The sequence below is a fragment of the Cucumis melo genome, chromosome 3 (genome assembly GCF_025177605.1).
Source record: "Cucumis melo cultivar AY chromosome 3, USDA_Cmelo_AY_1.0, whole genome shotgun sequence".
Lineage (NCBI taxonomy): Eukaryota > Viridiplantae > Streptophyta > Magnoliopsida > Cucurbitales > Cucurbitaceae > Cucumis > Cucumis melo.
Window position 1 is genome coordinate 30,577,227 of NC_066859.1, and position 20,561 is coordinate 30,597,787.

Consider the following 20,561-nt stretch of genomic DNA (forward strand, 5'->3'; position numbering starts at 1 on the left):
GTTACATATTATAAACTTAGTAATTTAACATTTTCTTTCATCTTTGCTAATTATAAAACGTTACAAACTCACATAAATATAATACCAAATCACATATCACTTCACGAAAAACACAAAGATATTAAAAAAAGCAAAGACAAGAACAAAGCACGAAGAAAATAGTAACAAATAGCTTATAAGAGGGGTTGATTTTTCAGGCGAGTGGGGAAGAAGGGGTAGGAAGAGGAGTAGCATAATTCATGAACACTTCATCACCTTCAAGTTTATTCATGTATCGTTCTTCCAAGTGAACGATTGCATCAACGCCTTCTCCATCTTTCGAGTCCAAAAACGCCACCAGATTCTTGAACCACAGCGCCGGAAAAGTAACCCAAACCGGCCTTCCCCATCCGAAATCCACATCATAAAGCGGAAATCTACAAATACTACTGAAAGCACACGAAATTATCTCTTCATTAGCCACTTTCGAAGCAACTTCCTTCACAGTTTCCATCAGATCCTTGTCTTCATTCAGAAACTTCTTCGCCATTTCACCATCGATTTTGTTCGTTTCTTCTCTCAGTTGCTTCACCAAATCGTAGCAACTTTCATCGTCGTTGAGCGTTTCCGGCGAAGGGAAAATCATGACGTTGAAATAATAATTCCCGAATGCGTCACGTGGAAGTGGTGGATTCATTTTTGGACGGAGATTTACTGTGTAGTTTACTAAAAACGACATGTCGTTTCGAATTGCAGAATCGTGTTTAAAGGCTGCGAGGAATCGGCTGTAAACAAAAGCTGTTAAGGATTCAATTCGTGAAGGTCGATTCTGGTTAATCGTAGTTTGATTTTCTGTGTATTTGGCTCTAATGGCTTCCAATTTCGATTGCTTGAAAACAAATCTTCTCGAGACTCTGTTTCTCACGATCGTCATCGCCGTATCGTACGACATCATTTTGGGTGGGAAGATTTTGGCGCCTTCCATGTGGGGCTTGAAGACGCCTTTCACCCCACGAGCCATGGCGGCCCAGTTGTTGTTCAACGAAAAGAGTGCCATTGCGTCGGCTATCTTGTGCGAAATGCACGACGCAACCGCAACTCCCCCGCACGCGAATTCCGTGAACTGAACCGCCATTAGTTCTTCATTGAACCGGTCCAACTCCACAGGGAATAGCCGGTTGAGATCGTCCGGCTGCGCGAATTGGATCACGTCGGCGAGTTGCGAGTTTACTCGCGCTTCTCGGAAGGGGACGCCGGTATCGTTGCAGTCGATGAAGGAAGAGGCGTAATTTGGACGGCCAGCGAGCGGCGGGTAGTGAGATAGGACGTCCGGGAGGGTGCTTCGAAGACGGTTTTTGAAGGCGAGAGCAAAATCGAGATCTTCGCCACCCACGCCAGTGTCGGTGGATTGGTAGAAGTAGAGGGCGGGTGCGTAAATGTGAACGGTGATTTGATCGATGAAAGAGAGCGAGTAATGGCGGAGATGGGGAGGCGTTGGTGTAGAAGGTTTGATTAACTCTTCGGAGATAATGTCAACTTCGAGCTTCATGGTTGATAAGAAAGAATTGATGGAGGGAAAAGGTAAGCGAAGAATTGATGGTGTTAGTATGAAGAGAAAATGAGAATGTGTTTGGGTTTTATTTATAGAGATTTGGTAAAAATGTAGTTACATACATGCAATGCATGGCGAAGAAGGATGCACAATATCATATTTATGAGTATTATGTCATCGTCCCTCACATTCGGTTGTGGGGTTTCAAATTAGTTTTTTTCTAATAAAGTTTTGGGAAAAGGAAAATATATATAGGAAAAATCTAAACTATAGTTGTAGTATACATAATTATTTCTTTCCCTCTGATATTATCTAACACGTCATTTAATAACATATTATTTTATTTCATTGATCCGACATAATTCATAAAGTAGAAATTTTTTTCAATTACTATTATAAATTTTCCTAAGCTATATATATTTAGAACTTTGTCGTTTCTTAAGTTGGTTAATTAGGATTTATCATTTTAACTGAAAAAAATGTATGAATTCAAGAATTATTATTTAGGCGAAGCTTTACTACTTATTATGACAAAAAAAAAGGTTTTTTAAGATAAAGAAGGTAAACTTTTCAATTGAATTTCTACTTAAAAATTTACTTTAGTATTAGATAATGTCAGCAAATTTGATTTATTGAAAAAGCTGTTACGATGATTCATTTATAAGTCCATGTCGTATATACAAACTAACAAGCTACGACTAAACGAATTAATTAATATCTTCGTATATGATTCTTCTTCTTTTTTTAGTTAAACTATTAAAAAATATTTCAAACGGTAAACTTAATTAATAATTTTAAACTCTACTATGGTCAATCCCGTTATTATATTGATACCCAAATAGTTATCAAATAAAACCTAAATAAATACTTCATGATTTCTAGAGTTCTGTAATTTTATGTTATGTATGTTCGCGTTCGTGTGTTGATATAATGATATGATCAGTTCATATCTTGTACAGATGTTGATCTAAAAGAAAGTAAAAGTATCGACAGAAAATTTAATATCCTTTGCCAAAATTTAAACTATTATTCACTCGTTAATTTGAAATTATAAAGAAACCAAATATCACAACTATGAACTATTAGTGAATCAAAACATATAATCCGAATTAGTTCAGGTAAACTCGGAGAATTTTAAAGAAAACCCTTTGGATTATAAAGAAAACAACACTCCACACACAAAAATACATTAATCTTAAGAAGAAGCAGTAGGAGAAGCAAACTTGAGAAACTCCCGATCTACTTCAAGCCTCTCCATGTTCGATTCTTTCAAATGCACGAGAACATCCACGGCGCCGTCGCTGGACTTCCCGTCCATAAGAACGAAAAGGTTTTTGAAAGGAAGCGCCGGCGAGGCGGCCCAGACAGGCGACCCCCAACCGAAATCGGCGTCGTAAAGAGGAAGTCGGCAGAGGCTGGTGAAGGCGCAGGACACGATGTCGCCTTTGAGGAATCTGGCTGACGTAGCTTTGATGGTCTCCAATTGCGCGTTTTCTTCTTGGAATTGCCTGAGAAACTCGGGGTTGATTTTGGCGACCTGAAGTCTGACCTCGTTGATCAAGGCGGAGCAGTTGGCATCGGTGAGTGTTGCGGCGGAAGGGAGAGTCATGGCGTTTCTGTAGTAATTTCCGAACGCATTTTGTGGAAGCGGTGGATATAACTTTTGGCGTATATTCACCGTATGACATACTAAGAAGAATCTGTTCGATTGTAATTATAGTTCATTAATTAATGAAGAATAGCCTGTCTACAATTTTGAGTATAGATTTGTGTAACCTAAAATTTGAATTTAATTTTCTTTCAATTTTTATCAGTTTCATAAAAATTTAGTTTCCATAAAGTTTCATAACAAAAGCTTACATATATTTGGAGTATATGAGAAAGAGTTCTAAATTAAATGGTCAAATTAGGTGGCTAATAAATATAGTTAGCTAGCTGGTTTGGCAAATTTGTATTAATTTAGGTAGTTTTTTTTTAAGAAGGATAACGAGTTTGAAGTGAAGATAGAAGTACATCAAGATCTGCCTATATATTTTAAAATACTTCTTATTATTTCGGGACATACAAATAAATTTTAAAAAAATTATAATTTTATTTTTGTGTGGTGGAGAGATGTGAAGCACATAACATAAGTACACCAAATCTATTACTTAAAACAAAATCTTAATCGTATTTATATTTGATAAAATAAAATATATTTAATTTAAATTCATTAAAATTACTCAAGCCTAGTTTAAATTAATATTAGTAACTTAGATTATCCTAAATCAAGTAGAGTTTTAATTTAATATTTAGTTTTGTGCTATATTAATTACAAAAAGATTTAAAAGAAAAGGATAATAAGAGGAAAAAAATATCTACATGGCAAAATTTTACAACTTAAATTTGGTGCAAGTATTTTGTAAATTTCAATTAACCATTTTGTTGTTTTAATTAATATTTTAACATATATTGATGTGAGGGGAGGGGAGGGGGTGCATGCATGCTAACGCAAGTTCTTCTTAACCAAAATTCGACCAAAGGTTTAGAGGTTACCGATCAGTTTGAGCAGAGGATTCGTCGTTAATGGCGGCAAGGAAACGACCATAAATGAAAGCCGATAAGGCCTCGACTCTCGTTGGACGCCTCTGCCCTTCCATGGATGCGCTCTCTGCATATTGCTTTCTAATGGCTTCCACCTTTGGACCTTCTACGACAAATCTCCTCACAACTCTATCTCTCACGATGCTGTTCCCAGTGTTATAAACAGCCGCATTCCTCGGCGGAAACAGCTTCGCAGCCACCAAATGCGGCCGGCCGAGAGCCTCTGCCTCGCCGCGCGCTGCTTTCGCCCAGATGTTCACAGCAGAGAAGAACGACAGAGCATCGGCGATTTTGTGCGAAACGCAAACGCCGAGGCCGATGCCGCCGCATTCGAAGAAATTGAGTTGAACTCCCATGGAAATTTCGTTGAGTCGATCCAATTCGAAGGGTACAAGGCAGTTGAGATCCTCGGGAAAGGACTTGGAAATGACGTCGTGGAGTTTGGATTTGACGCGAGTTTCTAAAAAAGGAACGCCGTCGTCGTTGCAATCGATTTCGAAATCGGCGTAATTGACTCGGCCGGCGAGGGGATAGTAGTCCGACAAAACGGCGGAGAGTGAGTGTTTGAGGTGGTTTTTTATTTCGATTTCAGTGAAATTTGAATAATCTCCGTTGAGTTCGAAGAAATAGACCATGGGATTGTAGACATCGGCGGTGACTTGATCGAGAAACGAGAATTTGTAACGGCGGAGATTGGCCGGTGTGGGAGAAGAAGGCTTGACAAATTCCTGTGAAATTACTTCAAATTCAAGCTTCATCTTCACAGGGTTAGGAAAACCAAAATGATGAGTTTGATAGTTTGAGGGAGAGATTTGAAACATTTTTATAAACAAGGAGGAGGAAGTCGGCAAATTATATCGTCACAGTTCAAATTATAATTATAATTATATATAATCCTATTGCCGATTTCATAACGATGATTGATGAGTATCCACGTGTACAAAGTATGATTCTTTTTAATTAATTATTTCCCCTAACAATAACAAAGACTAAATCAATTTTTCAAAGAATTAATAATGGATTAAATTCACTTCTAGAAACAAAAATACAGAACCTGAGAATATTTGCAAAAATAAGAATATTCTTTTTCTTTTTGTTTGAATTGTTTTCTCTCTCAAATTATTTAACTTTAATTTTATAATTCATAATGTAATATAATTATTTAAAACAATTAAAAAAATTTGAGGTCATAGCACTACATTTTGCTTTCCTATAGAAATTGCAATTTAAAAATATCAAAGTATTGAAATTATTTACAAACTGACATGAAATCCATTAAAAGTTTATCTGATTCATTTAAGATTTTTTTTTGTTATATTTTGTAAATAATTTTTTTTTGTTTTGTTATCTATATTAATTCTCCTCGAACAAACTTTGAGAAGAAAATTTATGGATCACACATATTCTTCCAATCTCGTGGCATACAAAAGGTAGTTTTACTTAGGTTAAATATCCAAGTTATATTAAATTTTTATAAATACTGGTAAAACATAGGTGCTGACACATGGAATGTTTCTTTAGATTATACTAAACATTGCATATATATGTTTAAGTTGTGCTAAATTTAAATGTATGAAATTCAAAATGTAATAGAATTATATGTACATGGGAATAGATTACAATAATTATATTAAAATACAATAATTTAAACACAAGACTTGCATATATAAAAAAAAATGATTTCTTTATGAACAATACTTTTTGTTCAATTTGAGGGTAGCTTATTGTCACCTATGAGCATGATTTAAATTTTTGTCTTCGTTGAAATTCCTTTAGATAATACAACATAAAGTTATTAATGAGAAAACACAATTTTCAGGGAGATATATTACAACATTAGGAATTGTCTGTCATTATGCTTTGTTAATTGTCACTGCAAAGCATAAATGAATAGGTAATCGTTTTCTTTTTAATTTGAATGGATATTCATTGTCATTTGGTGGGCTTAATGATATTCGTGAAAGAAAAATTTGTTTTCCTACATGATTACTCATTGATATTTCAACATGTATAATATTTTTGCTAAATGGTTGACATACAAATTTGGTCCAATTACACAATCTATTGAATTAATCCAAATTTTTTAATAACAATGTTGGTATAAAAAAAGCAAGAAAGCTTTTTATATAGTAGAAAAAAATGTTACAAAAACTTTTAAACTTTTAAATATTTTGATTTGTATTGTTAATTAGAATTAATAAGATATTTAATTTTTAATTAATTTCTAAAATATAAATGAAAAACTTCCTGCATTCTCACTCTTCGCATCTATCTACTTTAATTCCACTAAAGTTAAAGTATAATTAAGTAAAAAAACAGTAGATAAATAAAAAACTATTTGCATCCAACCTTTCATATTGTGTAAGTATAACTAATTCAAAAAATAATGAAAAAGATTGTTTTTTATAATTATATATATTAAAAAAATTAAATTAAAAATGAATTTGTCCTAAAACTAGAAAGTGATTTAGAACCTAAAATTAAAGTTAAGGGTACAATTGAGAGAAAAAAAGTTTATCCAAAAATTTAAATGTCGGGTATATTTATGAAAATCGGAGATTTAAATTAATAAAATTATATATATATATATATATATATATATATATATATATATATATATATAAAATTTACATGCTTGAGGATGTGCCAAGCATATGGGCGGAGATTGCTGTCCCCACTGCGATTCTGGTGGATAAGATTTAAGGAGAAAGAAAGAACACAACCATCTTCTCATTTCCAATTACAATATGCTCATATCCACTTCAAACTTAGCTCACATCAAATCCCATCGCAAAAATGGACGTCGCCATGTCTCTCAACGCTCTGGTTCGACTTCCCCTTTCCAATTCCAAGCTACACGAAGATGGGTTGGTCCGCCACTCTCTCTTCTCTGCAAGGACGATGCACAAGCTTGAGCACACTTATCGCCGGGCTTTCGTCGTCGAAGCCAAAGGCAAAAAAGGGATGCAATCTCGTCTGTCTCAAAGACCTGGCCCTCCTCCGCTGCCCAAGATTGAAGACGATGGCAACCCTAAATTCGTTATCTTCATCCGTATGGCCAATGTTTGTTCTATATCCTTTTTATTGCACCTTTGTTTTTACCTTTTCAGTTTGCTTTTTTTCTGTTGATCCATTCTTTACTTATTTATGTGAGTTGTTGCCGAAAAGCTATCTGTACACTCTATACTATGACTCGAGCTTCTATTTGAAGTGAATTGGAAGCGGTGCTTCTTTGATTAGAAGAAGTGAGAAACAATTCTATAAATATAGAAACCTACCAAAGCAAAATTCCAGTGTTAACTAGTGCCCACTAAATTACTACTATTATAACTTCTCACCACTCAAAAACTTCCAACTCCTCATGAGAATTAGGACCTACAAAGATCATGTTATTGGCAATTAATTGAATAGCTAATATATGTTGAATAATAATTTTTCTTTTTTTTAACAATATGCCATCAAAACAAGTTTATTATATTAATTCAATATATAGCAGGAAATTACTGGAATTATCATATCTTTCTCACGATCCCTTTTGCGTTTACATGCAGGTCTATTTATGGTACCCGCTGAGTCTTATAAATGGTGGCACAACCGCCAAAATCATGGTTGCTGCAAAAGATAATTTTCTTGGGAAATATATCTATAAAGATACTCTGGCTAGGAACCTTGCCGCTGTTATTTACCGTGTAAGGTTTAATCATTATTGAAGATATTTTTCTCCACTATGTTGTTTGTAATGTCTTGTCATACTCATAAGTCGCCATTCCTTTAAAGTGAATGAAATGAAAGTTAAACCTTCTACTGTCACAAGTGAGTAATTAAATTTTTCTATCCAAAACTTTATATTCTTGATAAAAGAATAGTTAAAGCTTGTGTTATGATAAGCGAGTGTGTTTTTTAGATATAAAGGGAAGGGTCTGTATATTTTGTTGATATCAGATCGTGTGGGATTGTTGAATGTTTGGGAGTTTTTGCAGGTCTGGAGGAAGTTGCAAATTGCAATTAGTAAAATTTGGAATTTTTTTGGGTGAAAAAAGAAATCTATTGGTTTATTATTAGTTATTTGGAAAACGCAATGCATTACATATCTAAAATTTGTTATGCGCGCATCACACTGTGTACCTCTGATTGAAAATCTGATATCTTATGCAATTTTCAATTTTTGAATTAGTGTGGATTGATAATTTAGGAAACAGTTGCTACTATTTTATAATTTCCTGTCACTTTGTTTTTTTGCATAATCAGTCCATTTTCCTGAACAACAATTAATTCTGAACTTTCTTTTAGATACTAACAGTCGATCTACCAATTGATAGGATGAAAAGGAGATACAAAAGACGGCATTTAAACAGTTTCGTGTGTTGCGGACAGCAACAGAGTTCAGATATGGCTACAAGCTTGTTGTAATTTTTTCACATCCTTACTTATGATTCATGAGGCCAATATTTTAAGTTGTTCTGCCTGACTGATGAACAATTGTTTTACGTAATTTTAATTATTTGCTTTAATGCAGGAAAATGGCAATTTGAGATCCGCACTTTCTACCACAGATGTAATTGAGGTAAGAATGGATTTTCAAGTTCTGAACTTGTTCTATTCTGTCTTGCTTTTGATATTATATTATGGGTACCGGATTGAAAAAATAATCCTTGAACTATCAAACCTATCTCCATAATAACTTTGTGTTGCGGTCAGTAAGATTTGCAACTAGACCATGTAATCTTTTACGTTCTTTGTCAAATGAGCGGAAAACCTAGATCGTATTCTTTGAATTTTTTTTTAGATGATAGATGAGTTCTTCCTCTATCTGCCGTTTAAAGGGGGAAGTTTCTTACGGCACGCTGGCACTTTGTTATGGGGGATGTGGAGAGTGAGGAACGGTAGGATTTGTAGAGCGGTGGAGTGGGACAATATGTATGTTTGAACCTTGGCTAGATTTTATGTTTTTCTCTAGACATTGGTGTCAAATTCTTTGGGTAATTGTCATTTAGGTCTCATTTTACTTTATTAGACTCCTTTATTTAGTAGAATCTATAATTTTCCAGGTTTTATTTTATTTTTATTCTTTCATCAAGTTTCCGTAAGGAGATACCTTACTAACTTTAGTATTACTGAGAAAAAGATGCCCGAAGGCTACAAAAATACCTAAAGTACAGAGAGCTTAACCTCTCTTTCCCCAGACTACTGACCTGTACTAAAAACCTTTTCTATTTATAAATGACCAACCCTCTCCTCACAAACTAGTGGTCCTCTCCCCTTTGACTAACTTTCATTTGTATTCCCCTTTTTTACCCATTCTAGAATATTTCAATAGAATTGGTCACCTAACAGTTTCCTTACTTTGTTTACTTCTGAATCAATACTAGCTTCCAACTCAAGACCAGCTGAAGACAGTTCTCGATAAAGTTAAAGACTTCTTTGGAGATGCAAAGGAATCATTTGGCAAACTCACTGCACTAGGCTCACCCGAAGGCGAAGAGGCAGACGATAACTCTACAGAGAAGGCCAAGTGAGTATAATTTTGCTTAAATACCCCTCTTCCCTTTTCTGCCATTGACATGACATTGAGAGAAAACAGTGTGGTTCCTTCCCCGTCTCTTTAACAAATAGCGTGGTCATGGCTGGCATCAATATATTGTATCTTCAGAGATGAGTTTCAGATGGGTAGATTGATTACTCAATCCACATTTACAGGGTTAAAACTTGAGAGTGAAGTGGTCATTTTACCGGAAAGTGCAGCAGCACAGAGAACATTTAAACTCGAGCTTTGGAAGGTACATAGAAGGGTGGAGTAGCAAGGCTTTTTTGGCATCCAAAATGTACGTAGCTGAAAAATTAGGGAGCTTTACACGTTATTTTCGATGAAGATACGGCAGGGTATTGTACACAAGTTTCACTGATGGTTTTTGTTCACAAATCTTGTTTTCCTTTTCCTGATATGCTTCCTTCATTTATTTGAATGGAAAGACACTCTTCATTCTTTCACATATTGCAATGGCCATGATCTTGTCTTGTAAGCACTGGGCACTCTCTGATGCTTTCGCTTGAGATTGCCTCGAAAGTCTAAAGTACTCTTTTTCTCAACTAAAACAGTTATTTTAGAACACTTTTTAGAGGAAAGAAGTACACTGAATTACTTTAGCCATTTTTCATTAAAAAGCGTTTGGGTCATTTTTCAAAAGGACCCTATATTTGTCGTCATTCTATACAATTTGTCCCTAATTTTTGTGAAATTTTTTCTAAAGTTCTTTTATCCGCTTGGGCTATCCGGTGAAATTTTATTATATTTATAAATACTTTTAGAAATTGTCACTTGAATAATTTTTTTTTGTAGCGATTGGTTTTTTTTATTATAAAAAATTGTTTTTGAAAATAGTTTGTAATTAACTTTACCCAAGAGAAAAACCGTCAGAAGATTAACTTTTATTGCATTAAAAATGATTACAAATGTTGTATTAGACTCTGATTTAGATCTTCCATTGAAAAATGTCGGTTGAATTAAGTTGAGTATTAGTTGATTACTTAATATTCATATCAACTTGAAACACACAGCAAAAAGAAAAAAAAAAAGAAAAGAGAAAACACTTGATGTAATTGTTTGAAATTGACTGGCCATTATTATTCTAATCTTTCTCAAATGAAAATTATTTTGCATGTTTAGTTTTAATTAATTATTATTTAAAAAATTATTAAAGAAAAGAAAAGAAAAGAAAAGAAAAGAAAAGAAAGTTTAATATTTTAAAATTATGGTGTGGAGCGGAAGGGTGAAGCAGTGAATTAGCCGTTGCAATTAGTTTCCATTATTGCTGACGTGGACACAGCCTTTTCCTGCCCACTTGACCCACTCACCAATGTTTGTTTTAATTTTAAATTACTTACCTAATCAACCATTATTTAATTTCCCTTTTATTTTAAATACAATATATCCCTCTAATCTTTCCTTTTCTTCTTTTCACAAAATATCATTCCTCAATTGAAATCAAATTTATAGATATGCAAAAAAAATTAATTAAAATATTGTACATATAATAAAATTCAACACACACACACACTAAATCAATATATTCAAGGGAAAATGGTAAAATTCATCCTAAAATATAAAAAATATAAAAAATTGACAAATTATTTACATTTCATAGAACAAAATCACTTAAAAGACAAAATTTTACACTTGATTTCTATGAAATGCAAAATTTTTGTCAAATATTCTATTTTTGACAACTTTTCTAAAAGTAACTAGACATTAAACTTATAATAATTATAAAAATTGAATCATCAAACTTATATAATATGATAAATAATTTTTATACGATCATGTAAATTTGAGAATTGAATTTAAAATTTTGAATAAGTTGAGGGCTTAATTTTAAATATATATTAAAGTAATTACAAATTTTGAAGTTGATATATATTGGTTAATTAAAAAGGAATTTAAGTATTATATAACGTATAGATATAGCAAAAATGGAGCATTTATTCCATATCTGACCAAAAAAAAGGAATTAAAAAATGTTGAGATTTTCTTTTGGTTGGAATGAATATAGCATATCCCCTTGCTATTACTACCGTTAAGCACTAGAAAATGTGTCCACAATTAATAAAGTATTCTCCCCATCCTTCTGCTTTGAAAATTTGAAAAAATAAAACTAGACGTTAGAAAAAGCTTCCCCGATTTCACCAATCATCTTGTTGGGCCCAGTTTCCCTCTTCAACCTCCTCAAACAAGACCCCGCTAGATTAGAGCCGCGTAACACACTCACAAATTTTGCATATTCGTTCACACAAAATTCTTGGTGGGCTTTAAAGAACACAAGAATATCCTCTCTTCTTCCTTCTTCAACATATCCTCATTACTCAAAGTCGTCTTCTTTTTTTTTTTTTTTTTTTTTTTTTTTTAGCACCCAGAAAGTCAGTGGATTCAGTTTTCTAGCCGAGAATTTACTTGAAAGAGTTTAGAGAGTTGGGTTTTCTTTTCTTTTTGGGAAAATTGTTATTCTTTTGGAGTTTGGCGATATGGGTGAATCGGCTTGCCTTCTCAGATCTTTCTCTCATCCTTCTGATGCTTCACGTGAGGCCAAAGAGGTTAGTTCGATGAAATGATTTTCTTATTGTATTGGGTTTCTTTAATTGTAACTTTTTCAATGCTTTCCTTTTTGTATTTGCTTGATTTTTCTTTTGTAAGCTAAAAGTTGATGGGTAATGGATTGTTCATTGTTATAAATCTTGATATGAAACAGTGTCCTCTTTTGTTGATGGTAAATGGTTTGATGGGTTGTTCTGATTTTATTTTTCCTTTATCTTATAAAGCCTTTACTTTGTTTACTGGAATGTGGGTTTTAAACAGGGAGATCCAATTCGAGCTCTTGGAGAATCCATTTCCTTCGGGAGGTTTATGTCAGAGTCTCTTGCTTGGGAGAAATGGTCTGCATTCTCTCATAACCGTTACCAGGAAGAACTTGAAAGATTCTCCAAACCGGGTTCTGTTGCTCAGAAGAAGGCATATTTTGAAGCTCATTACAAGAGGAAAGCTGCACAAAAAGCAGCAGCTGAGCTCGAGGAAGCAAACACTGAGGGGACGATGAAGCAAGTCAAAACCGAGAAAACAGAAGTTTGCACCAGCTCTTGTGTGGAGTCAGAGCCTTTGAGATCACCAACCTGCCAAGTGATTGAAAGTAATGAACAACAGAATATTGTTCAGAATACTGAGTCTGTATCTCCCGCTGATGCTGATGTTCATGATTCTATGAATGAGGAGAGTATGGTGGAAACACTAACAACAGACAAGGTGGAAGAAGTTCTTGACCAAAACAATTCCATGGAGACTGCTCCTAATATTGAAAATGACAACCAGAATGAGAAGGATGAAGACCACGCCAAAACTGCGGTTGCTGAAGAAGTGAAAACTCCGGCCGAGAACGTGAGTGTGATCGTAATTTTCTCTTTAATCGTTGCAATATAGAAACCTTAGCTGCTTTTTCTCATTAAGCTCAATGTGTGTTATCTTATCAATACTGCAGCCACCTGCTGAAAGGGAGATCATATCTTCAGGGGGGAGCTTGAAAAGATTAAGGAATTACTCCAAATTATTGACTCGAAGTTGGTCATCGAAGTCTCAATCCTCTCCTGCCAAACAAGCAACAACCCCTAGTCAACAGTTCATACACAAGGGTAATGCAACTCCAAAGAGTAAGAAACATGTAGGGACTATTGTCGAGAAATTGAGTATGAAATCCGTCCACATGTCGATGAATTTTAATTCCGGCCCGAAAGAAATAGGTAAAACAAGTCCAAAACTTCCACAAATTGGAAGAAAAAGGACACATATGAGTTCACTTGCACCATCAAAAGAGACTTCAACACCTCCTCCGAAGTTTGTCAGTAGGGTAGCGGTAGGTACTTCTAATTGTAATGTCCTAACTAACCATCTCAGTATCAAGATTTTCTTAAATACGTTTAAGATGATTCGTTTACTCTAATTGCAGTCATCTGTTAATGGATTGTTAAAGCAACCTTTGATCAAACCCCCATTAGAAAATAAAAGGTAAATATAGCTTCTGAATATCCTTGTATATGTAGAATATTTGAGAAGCTCAAATTGACTGAAGTCTTCAAGTTTCTAATTAAAGTATATTGTGTTCCAGATGCATGAAGTCTTCAAATGCAAGTGGAACCGGAAGCAAAGAACGGCCTCCTCTTATATGCTCTCCTTTCAGCTTCAGGAGTGAAGAAAGAGTCGCGAAACGGAGAGAGGCAAATATAATATTATGCTCAATTTGTTCATTTTCGTATTACACGAGTTAAAAATTTTCCCGTGGTCAATTTTTTTTCTCATTTGTTGTTTCAGTTCTTTCAAAAGCTCGAAGAAAAAGCTAATTCCAAAGAGATGGAGCAAAAGCAACTGCAGGCAAGATGTCAGGTTGATCTCTTATATCGTTTTTAGCTCTTAAGTCTTATCTTGTTGGCGTGTACGGATTTGATACTCTACCATTAAAAAAGCAGTGCCTTAAACTCCGTCAAAATAAAGAAATGTTCTGCACAAATTCGAAATGGCAGAACTTCAAGTAATTTCAAGTGGAAATCTACTACTTTATGTTAACAGTAACCAAAAATGGTTTAGCTTGTAATGTAAAACCACTTAAGTCTTCCTCTATTATACAGGAAAGAAAGAAGAATGACATTACCAAATTACGTCAAAGCAGAAATTTTGAAGCCAAGGAAAATCAAGATTCTAACCAGGGATCAAAACCAACTACTGATCACATTAAAATGGTATTTTATACATCTTGCAAGTGTATCTGCAGGAATAACTCGGTGGCTTGTGATCTTGAGTTCTGCTTATGTCACTAACATTTTCTTAATATTCATTCAAATATATCAATCTCATGTTACAGATCCCTGTCACGAGACCTCGATCGCCCAAGCTAGGGAGGAAATCAGCAAGTTGCAGTGCGGTACAGAGTATAAGCTCTCTGCCTCCAAAGAGGCCATCAGTCACTTCCAATGATTCCAAGAGTGTTGTAAGAAAGAGGTACGGAGGCACCACTCGATCAGTCACTTCTTTTGGGAAGAAAACGAATGGCTGTGAAAATTTTTCTCCAAATATCCAAACTTGATCAATCTCCCTCCATAGCTGGGATGCACTTACATAGTTTACACATCATGAAACGAAAGAAAGTTGTTAGAAAGTAAGTTGTCTATATTTGTCATGAGGAGAGATGCTGTCTCAAATGACCAAAAAGTTGGCTTTTGTGTAGGCCACTTTCTGATTGTTTGTGGGGTACTTATATAGTATGCAGAAATTTTGTAGTCAAATGAAATATTACCTGGCTTGATAGGTTTTGTACAAGTTTAAAATTATATGTTCATGTAAAAATGTTGTTGTGGTAAAAACGTTGTCGTGCTCAAAGCTTAGCAAACAGATCAACAAAAAGTACCCTAAATCATCACACCTTGAGTTTGATCATACTCTTTCTAACTGGCTGAATGAGATATCAATGTACGTAAGATGTAACACGTATAAGTACTTTTGTAAATTTAGTAGTTATTTGGTTGATGAAGATGTGAAGTTGTTTTATTAATATAGTTGAAGAAGGTTTCATTACTACTATTTACACATTTCAAAATCCAAATCCCAATAGGTTGGGAAGGTAATATTCAATCCATTAAGTTAAGGAACTCACTTATTAGCAAGACATCATTTTTCCTTGCGTACAGGGAGTATGTAAAATAGCATAATCATGCAATAAATAGGCCTTCATCTATCACCGGATACTCAGTTGGGTCATAGGAATAATCGTAGCCAAACCTCATTGCATCGTGAAGGTGAGTAGGAACTTCAGTGAAGATGCCTGGATCACCATAATCTGGAAACTCTATAATCTGATGTTCAAGGTTCTTCGGATAGCAGCAATCTTGAAGCAAAAAGCCCTGCAAGTCTTCATCAATGGTTGCAAAAGGTAATCCACTTCCTAAATCAGTTGAAATGCAGCTAGGATTGAAATTCTGGTTTTTGCCCAATGGAGTAGTTGTAGTTGAATTGGGATCAAAATGATCATTCATTTCGTTGAAACTCTTTGCCTTCCCAGCAAATGAATCAGTTGGTGTTTTTGGTAGATTTAAATGGACCCTCTGTTGGCTACAGTTTTCAGAATATGGAGGCTTACTTTCAATGGAGCTTGCTATATCTTTCTCTGTTGCTGACCTTCCAGAACTAATGGACGAAATCGATTGTAGTTGGTCCATTTGAACTTGGTGTGGCGGAACCGTTGGAGGGAATTGATTGAAATCTCCTTCTAAATGCACGATTGGCTTGCTTTCTTGTTTGAACTTGATTTCTGGAGCTTCAACCCAAGGGTAACAGCTTCGGTTGCTTGGATCAAATGCTGGAAACTTCCCTTCAGGTTCAACCGGGTGAATAGTGTTGTTGAATTTCATCTGCGTACACCGCGCCTTTATTGGTTCAGGAACACTCCTACCAGCAGCTCTTTTTGGCTCTGATGTATGCTCTTGAACAACCCTTTTCCTATCAACTTCACAGCCTATGGAATCTACATTCTGTAGCAGGAAGTTATCACCTGAAAAGCTAAAGCTGCTGTTTGTGACATCATTTTGTGGCACCGCTAATGAACTATGAAGGCCGAAGTTTCCATCTCCATCCTTCGAACACGGATCTTTATGTTTCATCCCAACAACAAAGCAAGCTTTTGGATCATTTTCTTTCTGCAGTCGACTCAAATAGAGGCGATATTTCTACACATGCAAAAAGAGTTGTCAATCAGAATCGTAAAGTTATATGTAGGCTAGATCAGTAGCCAGAATGAAGGAAGATGTGCCAAACCTGCAAGTGGCTAGCTACATTTTCCCTAGTTAGCCAAGGGACATTCATCAGATCAAGTATCTTTTTAGGACCAACTTCTGCCAAATTAGACATTGAAAATCATTTCTTTGTGAAAGAATAATTAAAAAAGTTTTAGGAGGGAATGTTGATATATTTTATACTTACTGTCAAAGCCTATCTGGTTTACTGCCTTTACAAATTTCTGGTGCAAATCAACTGACCAAACAACCCTTGCTTTCTTTGCGGAAGAAGTGTCACAAAAGTCTTTGTCCTCATGCTTATCAATATCTTTTCGTTTCCTCACTGAAAACAGTTCCTCTCCCCTGAGGAACTGGCTATCATCGTATCTATCTGCCACATTTCGTAGTATGTGGATCCCTTCAATAACATCATGCCCTTCAATATCTCTTCCCTCTTGTATCTTCTTTCGCAATACGTGCTGCCATATATTCCTAAGTTCTTTCATTCGTATCGGCTTTAGAAGATAATCACAAGCACCATGTTGAACCCCTTTCATCACTCTACTTGTTTCTCCGTCAACCGACATCACTGCACATAGGATGAACTTAGGTATAAGTTAAGATTCAGAAATTAAAAGTGAGGACTCTGCTAAAAGAAACATTCAATGCATTTAAAACAATCTTGAAGGTAGGGAGGCAGAGCACTAACTGATAACTGGCAGGTCCATTTCCAATCCCACATGCTCAAGGAGTTTAAATCCATCCATATCAGGCATGTTGACGTCGCTGATTACGATATCATATCCATCTTTTCTCTCCCTAAGCAGGCTCAGAGCCTCCCTTGCCAAACAACATGTAGTCACTGCAACACAGGATGTAAAATGTTTCAGCCTGATTTGAAAAAGTTCATGGGATCTAAACTAGCCTTAAACAGTGAGAACCACTCATTTTCAGTTTCATTTCCAACCTTTAGCTGGAATAGATCTCATAAAAGTGACCAAGTTCAAGGTGTTTTTATAACTAAATTCCTTCTTCAGAAACCCAAAGTGCTTCAGCTATGACTGGTTACTCGAGTGAATGAAGAGAGAAAACATATTAAACAGAAACAAATCTTGGTTTGGCTTGAGAAACAGTGTTTAAGATCCTATTTCTTGCTAATTTCAATGTTCATCATTGAGCTCTAATCTTAATTTTGGAGCAGGAGCCAAATACAAAGCCAGTGAATGTGCAGCATAAAGCCACTGAGAAAGAGGGCATGTTGGTTATTTTCCAAATTTAGCGAGCTTTCCATTCAACCTTCTTCTTCTTCCCTCCTCCATAGTTACTATAAGAAATCAAGCCAGGGCTTTGTGACATATGGAAGGAAAAAGGTGAAGAAACCATAGAACCATGATATATGTTGCAGTTACAGATGAACGTTTGATTAATCTGCCAAAACAACTGTAATACGAATGAAAAGCTTTGATATTTTTTCAGATGGGCTGTATCATTTTCAGTTCTATATTGCAAAAAGGCAAGACAATTCACAGCCACAAAAATTGTAGTAGTAGTAGTAGTATTACTTAGAGCTTGAAATCAAGCAACAATATAACACAAAAAGAGACTTCTTTTTTTTTTTTTTCTTTTTGTAAATTAACCTTCGTAAGAGCACTTCTTGAGCATCTTTTCCAGGATTTTCAGCCATGTTGGATCATCATCAACGACAAGAACACGAAGACCGATAGGAAACGCATCGCTTCGAGGAGAAGAGAAGCCATTTTCCATGAGGATGAAGCTGGTGGAGATCGGAAAGGAGAAAATGAACAGTGAGTTTGCAACAGTTATTGAGGAAAGAGCCTTAAAAACTTCAAAACTCTCTGGGTTTTAAAAATGGCCCAAGTTTAGAGAGATAGAAAGAAGAACCAATTAATACAAGAGTCTAACTGTTCCCTTCAAAAGATTCATAGAATGTTATATATTTACAAGAAGAAAGACAGAGAAATAAAATAAGGGAAAGGTAACTCCCTTAGCAAAAAATGAAAGAGGTGAAAGAATATCAGATAGGAGGAAAAGGCATCTTTACAAGGGACCTGCTTAGTTGAAGCACAACTTCCATATATATTATTTTTTTTTCCATAAAAAAGCATTGAAATGACAATATAATAATTAATCAAAGACAGTGCAGAAAAAGGAATAAAAGTATATAGAAATGAAATAATATTAGGAAGCATAGGGGAGGGAGCAGTTATAATGTACAGTATGAGCAACAATCCAACAAATGAAGGTGGGGAAGCCTTTTTATCTGCTCAACTTAAATTCCCTTTTGCACATTTGCATTCCAAGTGGGAAATCCAACTTTCTTTTCTCCTTCAAGTCATCTGCTGGGATTTTTCCATGCTTGAAATGAACCATAAATTTTTGCATTGTTCTGTACTGTCATTGAATAATTTTTGAATCCAATATTATTATTGATTATGGGAGAAAGAGAACAAGTAAACTTCTTCCTCATCATCAGCTAGCGAAGGCAAAGGCTATAGACTTAGGCCACCAGCTCCAGCCACTTTTTGTACTTTTTAGTCTTTCCCATATATGGAAAAAAAACATCCCTCCATAGCTCCATTGAGATAGCCATGGAAGCTTAAAGCCTGGTGAAAATGCCTTTCATAGATGAGCTAAAAGGCGATAACAAGGGCATATGAATTGGTTCAGAATCAATTTATCGCCTAATCTTTTTGGAGATGAATCAAAAGCAAGAACGAATGATGAAGAAAGAAACAACGAAGAAGTTTTCACTTTCTTTGAGCCTATTTCAAATAATTTTCTGAGTGCTAGCTTGACTTTCAAATTACTTAACTCATTTGGAAATGAATTTCGTTCTAAGTGCTAGTTGCCACTTTCTTCTTTGAGCCTATTTAGAATGATTTTCTAGATACTAGTTTAGTTAGTCCATTTTTTTTTTTATTTCTGTTTGAAATGACTTCCTAAGTGCTTACTTGTATGAAAACGACTATCTAAGAGTTAGTCGTCATTTTATTTGAGCGTTTATTGAATAACTTTTTAAGTGCCAACTTTCAAAGTAATAGTTGTCTCTTTTTTTATTTTCCTTTTCTTCAAGCCTCTTTGAAATGACTTTGTAAGTGCTACTTGTTTCTTCGTTCGAACTTGTTTGGAATGACATTTTAAGTGGCTACGTGTTTTCAAACAATGTCTTCTTTTATAAGTAAATGGAGGAAACAGTACTTTGAGGTTCAATAAGATTGATAGATAAAAAAAGTAGACGTAGGCACGTGGATTCCATTTGAAGAGAGGAAAGACAAAAAGTTAGGCTTTAAAGTTTTAAAGAGAAGTGGTGGTGAGAGGCCAAAAGAAGCAAATTTGAAGTGGCCAAGCAGAAGATCACCTGAAAGTTTGAACTTTGAACTTAAAAACATTTTAGTTATTTGCAATAATATTAAGATCATAAAGTCAAAACAATTTGTTTTTGTTTTGTTGAACATTTTGTTAGATACCCAATTGAAATTTCACATGTAGTCAAACTCCTTCCCTCTACATTGCTTCTTATCGCATACTCTCTCTTTCAAGAAACTCATTAAATATTTAAAGTGGAAGCATTTTAAGACAACCCCATTGCTTCTCTTGTCTCTTTGTATGGATGCCCAATAATTCACCTTTTTATTATTAATTCTCTTCTTTATGTACTTCACAATACTTAATTAAACTCTTAATTAACTATCATTTTCACTAATACCACATAATTAAATGGAGTTTAGCAGCTAAATTATCAACAATATCTTTGTCCCTCACTGTCCATATTAATATCAATATCATCAAAACCCCCTTTCATGTTTTGATTAGTAACTTAATTATTAAATATTAACACAAAAAGATGGAGAGATTAAATTAAAGAAGCTGATCTAATTAATTAAAAACACTTAAAATAAAGTATATTTATTTATGTTATGTGCTGTCTTGAAGCCATTGGTCTAAGATTTGTTGAGTGTCAGATGAAAAGAGTTTTGTGAAGTGAAAAATAAGTTAATTAATGTAACCAAGTTGTGTTTAGTGGAAATTAAGAAGTTTTTCTTTATTTCTTTTAACTTTTGATTTGAGATTAGATTGGTGTGGACATTATGATTGTGTTGGATGATTAATATGAAAAAATTAATCA

General features: G+C 34.7%; 5 protein-coding genes across 5 annotated transcripts; 2 read left to right on the forward strand and 3 right to left on the reverse strand.

Moving 5' to 3' along the window:
* On the reverse strand, window positions 1-1,569 carry LOC103488534 (stemmadenine O-acetyltransferase-like). Its single transcript, XM_008447333.3, has one exon. The coding sequence runs from the start codon at window positions 1,526-1,528 to the stop codon at window positions 194-196; it is 1,335 nt and encodes a 444-aa protein (XP_008445555.2). The 5' UTR covers window positions 1,529-1,569; the 3' UTR covers window positions 1-193.
* Window positions 1,570-2,544: 975 nt separating this feature from the next.
* On the reverse strand, window positions 2,545-4,930 carry LOC103487746 (stemmadenine O-acetyltransferase-like). Its single transcript, XM_008446187.3, has 2 exons — window positions 4,067-4,930; window positions 2,545-3,231 (listed from the first exon to the last, which is right to left on the reverse strand). The coding sequence occupies exons 1-2, from the start codon at window positions 4,870-4,872 to the stop codon at window positions 2,727-2,729; spliced, it is 1,311 nt and encodes a 436-aa protein (XP_008444409.2). The 5' UTR covers window positions 4,873-4,930; the 3' UTR covers window positions 2,545-2,726.
* Window positions 4,931-6,764: 1,834 nt separating this feature from the next.
* LOC103487745 (protein HHL1, chloroplastic) lies at window positions 6,765-10,134 on the forward strand. Its single transcript, XM_008446185.3, has 6 exons — window positions 6,765-7,177; window positions 7,666-7,803; window positions 8,434-8,520; window positions 8,631-8,678; window positions 9,484-9,626; window positions 9,812-10,134. The coding sequence occupies exons 1-6, from the start codon at window positions 6,911-6,913 to the stop codon at window positions 9,822-9,824; spliced, it is 696 nt and encodes a 231-aa protein (XP_008444407.2). The 5' UTR covers window positions 6,765-6,910; the 3' UTR covers window positions 9,825-10,134.
* Window positions 10,135-11,809: 1,675 nt separating this feature from the next.
* Window positions 11,810-15,080, forward strand: LOC103487744 (protein WVD2-like 7). The gene is made up of 8 exons (XM_008446184.3): window positions 11,810-12,199; window positions 12,462-13,034; window positions 13,135-13,506; window positions 13,600-13,658; window positions 13,759-13,867; window positions 13,962-14,033; window positions 14,276-14,386; window positions 14,509-15,080. The coding sequence occupies exons 1-8, from the start codon at window positions 12,131-12,133 to the stop codon at window positions 14,728-14,730; spliced, it is 1,587 nt and encodes a 528-aa protein (XP_008444406.2). The 5' UTR covers window positions 11,810-12,130; the 3' UTR covers window positions 14,731-15,080.
* An 81-nt stretch (window positions 15,081-15,161) lies between these two features.
* On the reverse strand, window positions 15,162-19,004 carry LOC103487743 (two-component response regulator ARR11). The gene is made up of 5 exons (XM_008446183.3): window positions 18,052-19,004; window positions 17,124-17,276; window positions 16,620-17,003; window positions 16,455-16,531; window positions 15,162-16,366 (listed from the first exon to the last, which is right to left on the reverse strand). Exons 1-5 carry the CDS (start codon window positions 18,176-18,178, stop codon window positions 15,353-15,355), a joined length of 1,755 nt encoding a protein of 584 aa, XP_008444405.2. The 5' UTR covers window positions 18,179-19,004; the 3' UTR covers window positions 15,162-15,352.
* Between the last annotated feature and the right edge of the window lie 1,557 nt (window positions 19,005-20,561).

Bases quoted from the DNA above. Each gene is read 5' to 3' on its own strand.
- LOC103488534 (XM_008447333.3), bottom strand. From the start codon at position 1,528: ATGAAGCTCGAAGTTGACATTATCTCCGAAGAGTTAATCAAACCTTCT.
- LOC103487744 (XM_008446184.3), top strand. From the start codon at position 12,131: ATGGGTGAATCGGCTTGCCTTCTCAGATCTTTCTCTCATCCTTCTGAT. The intron at 14,034-14,275 runs GTTGATCTCTTA...TCTATTATACAG, and splicing joins AACTGCAGGCAAGATGTCAG to GAAAGAAAGAAGAATGACAT. The intron at 14,387-14,508 runs GTATTTTATACA...CTCATGTTACAG, and splicing joins CTACTGATCACATTAAAATG to ATCCCTGTCACGAGACCTCG.
- LOC103487743 (XM_008446183.3), bottom strand. From the start codon at position 18,178: ATGGAAAATGGCTTCTCTTCTCCTCGAAGCGATGCGTTTCCTATCGGT. The intron at 17,277-18,051 runs GTTAATTTACAA...CCTGTGTTGCAG, and splicing joins CAAGAAGTGCTCTTACGAAG to TGACTACATGTTGTTTGGCA. The intron at 16,532-16,619 runs GTAAGTATAAAA...CTAATTTGGCAG, and splicing joins AAACCAGATAGGCTTTGACA to AAGTTGGTCCTAAAAAGATA.
- LOC103487745 (XM_008446185.3), top strand. From the start codon at position 6,911: ATGGACGTCGCCATGTCTCTCAACGCTCTGGTTCGACTTCCCCTTTCC. The intron at 7,178-7,665 runs GTTTGTTCTATA...GTTTACATGCAG, and splicing joins TCTTCATCCGTATGGCCAAT to GTCTATTTATGGTACCCGCT. The intron at 7,804-8,433 runs GTAAGGTTTAAT...ACCAATTGATAG, and splicing joins TTGCCGCTGTTATTTACCGT to GATGAAAAGGAGATACAAAA.
- LOC103487746 (XM_008446187.3), bottom strand. From the start codon at position 4,872: ATGAAGCTTGAATTTGAAGTAATTTCACAGGAATTTGTCAAGCCTTCT. The intron at 3,232-4,066 runs GTAACCTCTAAA...ACAATCGAACAG, and splicing joins TCCTCTGCTCAAACTGATCG to ATTCTTCTTAGTATGTCATA.